Source organism: Camellia sinensis, chromosome 1 (assembly GCF_055761805.1).
Source record: "Camellia sinensis isolate YWXY chromosome 1, ASM5576180v1, whole genome shotgun sequence".
NCBI classification, from domain to species: Eukaryota; Viridiplantae; Streptophyta; class Magnoliopsida; order Ericales; family Theaceae; genus Camellia; species Camellia sinensis.
The window spans coordinates 232203539-232213094 of record NC_138961.1 but is presented as its reverse complement, the minus strand read 5'-3'; the positions used below and the strand labels follow the sequence as shown (position 1 = coordinate 232213094).

Sequence of the window (9556 nt, the reverse complement as noted above, 5' to 3'; positions counted from 1 at the left end):
CATGCCCTTTTGGTCCAAGGCCACAAGGACACAAGGCAAGATGAGGACGAGAAGCGTCTAACCAAAGTGGAGAATCAAGTTGAAAAAATTCTTGACCTGTTAGAAAAACACATGCCAGTTGATGGAGAACAAGTTAAAACACCACCAAGCAAACTTTTTGCAGAGCAACGACTGGTCAAAATGGAGAACCAAGTTGGTCAAATTCTTGAGTTGTTAGAACGACGCATTCCATTTGATGGTGGACATGTTAAAACACCACCAAGCAAACTATATGAGGAGCATCGAATTGACATTGAAATGGTTGGTCTCGATGATAGTGGTATCGAAAAGGTTGCAGCCAATTCCCCGAAGTTTGTAGATGAGGATGAGATAAGGAATATGAATGACAAAGAACCAATGGAAACTTTGCGTTTGAGAAAAACAAAACCAATCCTCACACCACCAAATGCAAAGGCAGTTGCAAAGAAACGAGCCAAATTGGTTGGTGGGAAAGCATTAAATAATGAACAACTTCCTATTCCACAAAAGGGGCGATCGCGCGCAAAAAAGAGTGATACAAAGGCAGTTGAAGTGAATGCTGTAACAATGTCATCATCATGTAGTGTTGTTCGTGGTCCTCAGACTCGAGGGACCCAGAATTGCAAAGCCAATCAGTGGTTGCGTACACCTTTTGTGAAATTTGATGTAATGAAGAAAAGACCACAGTTGAAGCCATCGTCAACTGACAACAACATTGACAATAATATTCATGACAATCTCGATCAAGTAAACTAAATGATTGTGTCTCAAAACATATTTGATATATGTGTAACAAATAGTGTTTGTTTCTTACTTTTCTTTTACTTGTATCAGCTATTTGATAACTTACTTGATCAACTTAGGGGTAATGTTGTTCCTGAAATCCCAAAGGTTTGGAACTAATTATTATAGTATCTTTTGTATATGTGGTTATTTTATGCCAACTCCATCTTCATGAACATACACTAACTAAGCTTGATTTGTTTTATGCACTATTCTTCTCAATACCTTTACAAGTCATCCGTGCCTTTGCCAGACCCATTAAATGACTATGATAGTCTCGTTCTACGATATGCATTTGATGAATCTCTTTCAGAAGGGTACAATTTGACTACCTTTAACTTGTTATGTATGAAGTATTATACCTTCTAACTCACATAGTTATCCATGTGCTAGGGAATATCTTGTACGGATGAAACTGCACTATGTGGAAGCACAATCTACAACGCGGAAGGAATTGTGGTCCTTGAAACCATATCAGTGGATATCCTCATGTGTAAGACTTTTCTCCTTCTCCTATTTTATTTGCTACCATTCCATCATCCAAGTTACTTTACTTTGCCTATTCATAAATTTCATATATTTTGCACTGCAGATTATAAATCTCATTGTTGTGAAATTGACAAATAAACAAAGGAAAAAGTTTCCAAATAAGGATCACAAGGTTTGGTACTTTCTGACCCATGTATCGGTAAGTATTAGCCATACCCAAAGACTTTTTTTATTTAGGCACAAGTTATTTATATGTTAAAATTGAATATGCAGCAAAAGATTTTGTGTCAACCTTCTGATGACACAATGAAAGATATAGTAGAAGATTATTTTGGAATTTACAGATACACTGGCCCCCTTCATGCTTGTGAGGAGGTAACATGATAAAATACTACTATTACCCAATTTCCAAATTTACCATGCACAATAACATTTGATCCATGTTATGTATTTATTTATTTTTTGCATGTACATTCGACGTTATATTTTTAGATTTACATGCCCTTCAACCATAGGGAAAACCACTGGTTGTGCTTGAATGTAAACATGGAAAAACGGGTTGCCTATCTATTCGACTCCAGCAGATGTATTGACACCGATGAGGATCGAAAAAATCAAGCTACATTATTGGTAATAGAATAACCATTATGATACCACTTGTATCCACTTTTTTGTTTCTTGATCTATGTACCTTACTACCTACCACCAACAGGTACAATCATTGCATAAGCTGCTTCAATATGCGCATGGAGAAGATTATGTTCAAGATGTTAGTTCGTTTGCATTTCAATGGTTGGAAGACATGCCACGCCAAGACAACAGGTAATACACTACATTATCGTTCTTAATTTTTAAATAAGCATTAATGTTATAATCTCTAAGTTCGTTGACTCTATTGTTACAACTACACTCATTCCTATAGCTATGATTGTGGTCTTTTCATCATCAAATATATGCAAGAGAAACCTTTGCCTTCGGGTGTAATCAAGGTACTTACATTTATACCCAACTGTCCACTTATCAGTATCTTATGTTTTATGAAGACTAATTTTATAATGTGTGATGTTTTTATGTACTCACTACTTTTGGCATGTAGTTTGACTATTTGCATAGGGCTCGCTTGTTACTTGATCTTGTGATATACAAGCATAATTCAGCTCCTATTGTTGGTGATATCGCGCAATATAAAGCTGGTGATGCTCTATTCTTTTTTATTTTTCATAAGTTCGTACAATCAATGACATATCGCATTTCTTAAACTCGTGAACTTTGAGTTTATAACTCAACCTTTGTTATAAAATTATATTCTCAAGTGTGCTATCTTGTGCAGAACTCAGAGCTAGGGGTGAATTGAAATGGAAGTAGAGGCCAACATGAGCTGGAAATTAGATTTTGTTAGTGAGACCTATGATGGTATGTTTGTTTTGAAATACTTAAACTAGCATGAGTTTTGCAGATCTTATTGATGTTTGGAATGGAGGGAGGCATTATCAATACATCATTACCAACTTCATACTGACTTTGTTGGTCATTTTATTAAGATAGTGCCAACCACTATTTATAGGATAAAAGACACTACAAGAAAAAGAGGATACAACGACTTTTTTTTTTTATGACGTTTTTCAAAAACGTTGTGAAATCTGTCCAGATTTTTCAGATTTGTAATGTAGCCAAGGGGTGTTGACTTTTCCAATTTGTCAAATTATACTTAATAATTTTTGTACCTTCATCTTGTCTACTTCTCTGGGATAGTTGTTGTACAAACAAATATGAGTTTGCTCAGTTAAAGATACAATTTTTTTGCTACATCCTCTATCATTCGTTTTTGTTTTACTTTACTAAGTGCTTTGAGATGGCATTGTTGTAGGCTTCTTGCGGGTCTGGGAGCAGCCACGACAGGAATATGAGAAGCCCTTTGAGATGGTTGGTGCATCTATTATGCTTTGCCTTTTATCCATTCCCTACTATTCAAATTTTTTTTTTTCTAGCCATCCATCCCGCAAGTTTTCAAGACCTTGACTGCTTTTTACTATTCAACAGAATCTTTAAATGGAAGGAATCAGTGAATTTGGTTATACCTTTTGAAATTTATTTTATTGCTTTTAATAGCTAAACTTTGCTTCTTTTTTTTTTTTTTTTTTTTTTGTGGAAGAAAAGAATATTTTTAAAAATACCAATTATCAAGTAGCTTAATTTTTATTGAAATTTCCAGTGAAAAATCAATGAGTTGTTTGTTGCTCAAGTATTGTTAGGTTGAACAAGTTGTCTTACAATCCATTTTGTGCGTGTGTATGTCATTTTAGTCACATTATATCATTTTCTTTCCTGGGAATTACCAGGACAAGACAGGAGGCAATGAAAGCAACCACTACATTTTGGCTGTTATTCTTTTTTAGGTTGATGATTGCTCTTTGGATATCATCTTATGTGATAATGGGTCTGATCTTATATTTTTTATTTTTTCAGATGGTGGTCTTATCTTTTATTTAGATATCAATAACACTAATATTTTTTGCTTAGTTATGATAATATATATATATATATATATTCTTAATATTTTTTAGACGGGTTCCCTCACCATTGTTGGGGAATTGTGTTAATAGACCAAAACAGGTATTACAACATTACAGCAGTGGGATGCTATTACAGCAGCCAAAGTCAAATTATAACAAAGACCTCTCTAAAACTCCACTCCAATGGTCTGTCAATGCTCATGCCAAATTATAACATTGCAAAACTTAGCTATTGAATTGAATTGAAGAACATTGCCAAATTGCATCACATACCCCACCTGCTTTGGTAGCTCACTGATATGTCTGATTGCATGAATAACCTACCATTTGTTGATGATCAATGCTTGTTTCTTGTGATGTTTTCCTTTCATTTGTTGATGACTTTTTAACCATTTAAAATAAGTAATAAATAAAGGGAGCCTTAGCAGCTTAATTTGTCAACTAAAAGGATTTTCAAAAAAGAGCGTTAAATTGACACATAAGAGGGTGAGTTTGGCATAGATCTTTCCTACTGCACAACATGGGCTGGGGGCCATATTTACACCCCTAACTCTCTCATTAGTTAATTTCACATTATTTATTGGACTACTCTCTTAATTCAATATCCCGTTAGTTAATTTTACATTATTTATAGGAACACTCTTTTAATTCAACTAATAAAAAAAATAATATTAGAAATCACGAAAAAATATCATAAAATATTTTATAAAAATTTTTCGTTCTTTGATTAATGTGAGATATTTTATTATATATGTGATGTAATGACAAAGAATCTTTCATAACCATTTTTATGATCCCTATCATTACTTTAAATTGTTTAAATAAATTCACTCCTTTGCCATGTGGTTGACAACGCAGGCCGTGGTAGTTGGGTTGAAAACTTGAACATTCGTTTTTCTGAATCTCTAATAAATTATAGTTTTATGAATTCTAATAAATTATAAATTAAATTAGATTTGTACATATGATAACGTGAATCACAATCTTATATGGATAAGACATGGGGGCTTACATAGAGATATGGAAGCAGCTGGTAATTTAGGTTCCCTTTATTTTAACGTAAAACATTTAAATATTTGTTTGTTATTTGACTAAATAAAAAGTAAGTAAAATATTTTTTAAGCAAAATATTTTTGTATCATTTTTAAAAAAATGACTTACCCTTTTCAAATAAATATATTAACTCACTAAAAAGTCATGAATTACACTTTATTAAATCAAAATTTCTAAATTAAGTAATAAAATATTTTTGTTTTAAGTGTCAACCAAATGCCGAAAAATAAAAATAATATTTTTCTATATAAAATCGATGCATTAAAAAAAATATTTTACGTAGAAACAGAAATATTCTTTCCATTTATACCATCAATCACATCCAAATAATATTGCAGAGTTTTTCTTCTAGTCTTCGTCAAGTCCATACAACTATTTATTCAATTCAACTCTTTTGATGAACCTGGACGGAAGATCAACAATATTGAAAAGCGAGTTACTACTGCAAGGTAGTGTAGGATTTCTTACAACCTCGTCTGGTGAATGATAATTCCTTACAAAATTCTTTCTTCAAGAAAAAAAAGAAGTGTGCATACAAAATATGAACTTCCATACAGCAAAACAAATATCCATCAACCATCATTTAAGAGTATTTATACAAAATACTAACAGATTTAAGTTCTCAAAAAAAATTTTAAAAAAAATCTTAGTTTAGCTCCCAATATCACCCGCTCGATCATATCAACTATTACCCACAGCAACACCTGCAGAAACAAATTATATTGTCGTTAAGGTTTGTTCACTTGAAATCTATGATTCAAATCATAACAAATTGAATTTTGATATATTGGTCATTACACTCTTTTGTCATTTTTTGTTCGTAAATTATTTATTTTCATAATCAAGTTGTAAACATCATAATTAGTTATGACATCTAAATGTTCTAGCTAAAATCTATCTTGGCATATCAAGAAATTAGAATTAAGCAGCCACACATGAAATTTGCAAAACAAATGTAAGCAAAATGAACATAATTTGAACTGAAAAGATGCCATAAAAGTAATCACCTAGAGACGTATCCACATCAGTGAACGCTGAACTTTGGACGACTTGTGCATCGCAACTACGCAAGTCATTAACATCCTTGCTCAACTGCACTGGAGACGCATCCACATTAGTGACAAAAAGTCGTCTCTTCACAGGGTGGGTCTTACATGGCCTCATATTATTCCTGGGACGCTTCGGTGTAAAAGGGGTGGGAGTACCAATTGGATAATAATCATCATATTCCTCAAACAAATTGCTACCCACTTGTCCCATTTTATGATCGTTTTGGGGGCAAGTTCTCCTTGTGTGGCCGACGACCCTACATTGTCAAGTAAATCACCAATCATTAAAGAGAACAAAAATGCCAAGACTACCTCACAATAACAAAATTAAGACACAAAGCACAATATAATGTATACCTGCAACATTGGCATCGCCTTGGCTTTCGAGGTTTAGCCATGTAGGATCCCCCAGTATTCCCCTTTGTGTTCACTACTTTCGGATCCCCAACCCCAAATGGCGGCAGTGAACTTTTTCCTTCATCAACATTAGTTCCCTTGGCCATGCAAAGCTGCTTCATCCGACATGTCATAGTGAAAAATGCATTCCTAGCCTCTTCAAATCCTTCAGATGTTTGTGAGGCATAGTAACACATTTCAGTAAAAAAAGAGCAAAGAACCCCAAAACGTGTCTCCTGTGTAAGAGTGCTAGAGAATTGGGCTTGGCAATGTTGTTCACCAACCTTTCTTGCTTGCTTTGTCCAACGATGCATCACACAACTTGGGGGAATTTCAGTCATGTGTTCACATTTTATCACAGAAATCATGTGGCTACAAGGAAGTCCCAAGAACTCAAACTTTTTGCAACTACATTTCATTATGCTAGTTGCGGGATGGTATGACACTTCCCATGTGGAACGAAATTCAGTGTACTTTGAAAATTTGTATATGCGATGATCGAACTCCTCTTTCCTTCCATCAAAAATTAACAATGCTTCCTCAATTATTTCATTACGGAACATTAAGAACAAACGTCTGGTAAAGATGGTTGCTGCATGTTTCTCTAGAGGCTGAAGTGCTGTGGTAAGACAAGGATCACTGTTGTCAGTTTTTGCCTCGGCATCCGCTTCTTTGTTCCGTAACCGATAAAGGGCCATGTCAAAACATCTAACAAATTCGAATAGTTTCAGTTTTCGTTTGAGGCGCTCATTGAAAAAAGCATGCATACCCTTACAACGCTGACTGCTCTTCATTCCAGCAAAAAAATGACCACGCAAATATGACTGAGCCCACATGCCTTTGTTGTTGTAGGTGTCTGATACCCACTTGTTATTTTGAAGGCCATATTTTCTAACCATCTTACTCCAAGCTTCCTCAAATACAACCTCATTCGCATCAAGATCCATGAGATGCTTGAAATGTCCCTCGAATCCATCAACTCGAACATTTCGCTTGGCATTTCTGTGCATATGCCAATTACATAGACGATGCTTGGCACTCGGGAAGACTTTTTGTATTGCCTCATGCATGGCCATATCCCCATCTGTCAACACTGACATCGGTCTTTTGTTATCCATGGCCTCTAACAACTTCTGCAAAACCCATGTGTATGTTGCAATTGTCTCATCAACAAGCAAGCTGCATGCAAATATGGTGGTTTCAAAATGGTTATTGACCCCGGCGAAAATAACAAAAGGTTTTTTATATGCATTCGTTTTATAAGTTGTATCGAAGACCAACACGTCACCAAATGCAGCATAGTCTAGGCGAGACCTTGAATCTGCCCAAAACAATTTGTCAAGCCGATTCTCTTGATCCTTGTCATACTTGTAAAAGAAATAAGGGTCAGCATCAGCTTTTGCACATAAGTAAGCCAAAGCACACTCCGCATCACCATCCTTCATTTCTACTTTGCGCTCAGCTTGAATATAATTGTACAAACCCTTGTGAATAAAGCCCACGTTCACGAAAGACCCAGATTGTTGCACCAACAAATCCATTATCTGGCTTGTCTTGACACCAACATCGTGCAAAGTCTTTACTTGAGCTTTGTCAGGGATCTTTACAAACCTATGCGACCAAAGAAATGGCACACATGGTGATGTTGCCAATGGATGGTTATGTTCCATGTTAAACTGAGTGACAATGTATTTGCCTACATCCAGATTGTACCTTATACGAAAATGAGCATCACAACCAACTCTAGTCAATGCCCTGGCAGCTCTTTTTCGATCAATACGGGCAAAGTGTTGCTTTGCTCTTTGGCCTTGCCTTGAGCATACCCATTTTCTACTAAGAACCTTTGTTGCCTGCATTGTTCGCGTGTCTTTCCTAATGCTAAATCCCACAACTTTAGCATATTGATTATAGAAATCATTGGCATCCTCTTCTGAATTGAATTGCATTTCAAGAACATCATTCTTGGTTAAACTTTGAATAAGGTCATTTGCATGGGAACCTAATTCTTCTTTATTCCCACAAACTTCGTCATCTTCAAGCTTGCGCTCAAATTTGGTACATCCAAAAGGATCCATGATAACTACATCAAAAACAATACGAAAAGAATAACATTATCTTATAAAATGAATGAAAATTCCTAAAATCACATAAGAGAATTTTGTAAAAGAGCAAATAACAGACAAAAACAATAGTAGAATAATGTACATAGATTTAATGACATAGTTATTGAAAACATTCAATAACTTGCCATTAATGACATAGTTATTGAAAATCAAAATAAATAGAGAATGATTCTGTAATCAACAATCAAAATATTGTTGATCAATAGAAACACAATAAAATAGAAACAAAGAAAAGGAAAAAGCAAATAAATAAAAATATATGGAGACTCATTAAGGCAATTCATTTGGGTTCTTTGGTATTTCTCTTAATTAACTTGGGTTATTTTTAGGTATTTGGATTGCTCTAAAACACACCTGCCAGTATAACGTTATACACTGTCCAACTTATAGCAAATAACTAATCAAACTTATAACTTTATAGCAAAGAATTAATAAAACAAATAAAAATAAAATGAGTTTTATTTCGACTATATATAATGTTAGTAATTAGAATTCACAGAATTTTTTTGACTTATCCTCCTTGTACAAGTTAAGATCTATTCTTCAATATTACGGAACGTCTTTTTTTCTTAAGACTTCAATAAAAGATTATTTTGGAAAACAAGGAATAATTCATTATGAATTAAGACCTAAGAAACTTCGGAATTCTGGACTAAATCAATGGAAAAACTGGTTAAAAGGTCATTATCAATACCATTTATCTCAAATTAGATGGTCTAGATTAATAGCAGCAAAATGGAAAAATAGAATCAATCAATGTCGTACAATTCAAAATCAATATTTAAACAAAGAGAATTCATATGAAAAAGGCCTATTAATTCATTACAAAAAACAAAACGACTACGAAGTATATTCATTACCAAATCAAAATGAGAATTTTCAAAAATACTATAGATATAATCTTTCATCTTATAGATCTATTAATTATGAAAATAAGAGGGACCCATATATTTATGGATCACCATTCCAAGTAAATAAGAATCGAGAGAGTTCTTATAATTACAACACACATAAACATAGGGGCAAATTTTTTGATATACTAGGGGATATCCCTATCAAAAATTATTCAGGAAAAAGTGATATTATGTATATCCCTACCAAGCAAATTACTTTTTTTTAATATAAATGAAAA

General features: G+C 33.9%; 2 protein-coding genes across 2 annotated transcripts; one reads left to right on the top strand and one right to left on the bottom strand.

The window, feature by feature from the left end:
• The first annotated feature begins 1098 nt into the window (after positions 1 to 1098).
• Positions 1099 to 3322, top strand: LOC145804348 (ubiquitin-like-specific protease ESD4). Its single transcript, XM_082898035.1, has 9 exons — positions 1099 to 1294; positions 1394 to 1489; positions 1564 to 1665; positions 1783 to 1920; positions 2003 to 2112; positions 2213 to 2279; positions 2387 to 2483; positions 2621 to 2703; positions 3158 to 3322. The coding sequence occupies exons 1-8, from the start codon at positions 1211 to 1213 to the stop codon at positions 2653 to 2655; spliced, it is 729 nt and encodes a 242-aa protein (XP_082754161.1). The 5' UTR covers positions 1099 to 1210; the 3' UTR covers positions 2656 to 2703; positions 3158 to 3322.
• Positions 3323 to 5537: 2215 nt separating this feature from the next.
• On the bottom strand, positions 5538 to 8376 carry LOC145822737 (protein FAR1-RELATED SEQUENCE 5-like). Its single transcript, XM_082920558.1, has 3 exons — positions 6263 to 8376; positions 5864 to 6162; positions 5538 to 5560 (listed from the first exon to the last, which is right to left on the bottom strand). Exons 1-3 carry the CDS (start codon positions 8374 to 8376, stop codon positions 5538 to 5540), a joined length of 2436 nt encoding a protein of 811 aa, XP_082776684.1.
• Between the last annotated feature and the right edge of the window lie 1180 nt (positions 8377 to 9556).

Coding starts and splice junctions, on each gene's coding strand:
- LOC145804348 (XM_082898035.1), top strand. CDS start 1,211: ATGAAACTGCACTATGTGGAAGCACAATCTACAACGCGGAAGGAATTG. Junction 1,490..1,563: donor ACTTTCTGACCCATGTATCG/GTAAGTATTAGC, acceptor TTGAATATGCAG/CAAAAGATTTTGTGTCAACC. Junction 2,484..2,620: donor TATCGCGCAATATAAAGCTG/GTGATGCTCTAT, acceptor TATCTTGTGCAG/AACTCAGAGCTAGGGGTGAA.
- LOC145822737 (XM_082920558.1), bottom strand. CDS start 8,376: ATGGATCCTTTTGGATGTACCAAATTTGAGCGCAAGCTTGAAGATGAC. Junction 6,163..6,262: donor AGGCGATGCCAATGTTGCAG/GTATACATTATA, acceptor TTGACAATGTAG/GGTCGTCGGCCACACAAGGA. Junction 5,561..5,863: donor TGATGTGGATACGTCTCTAG/GTGATTACTTTT, acceptor TTGTTTCTGCAG/GTGTTGCTGTGGGTAATAGT.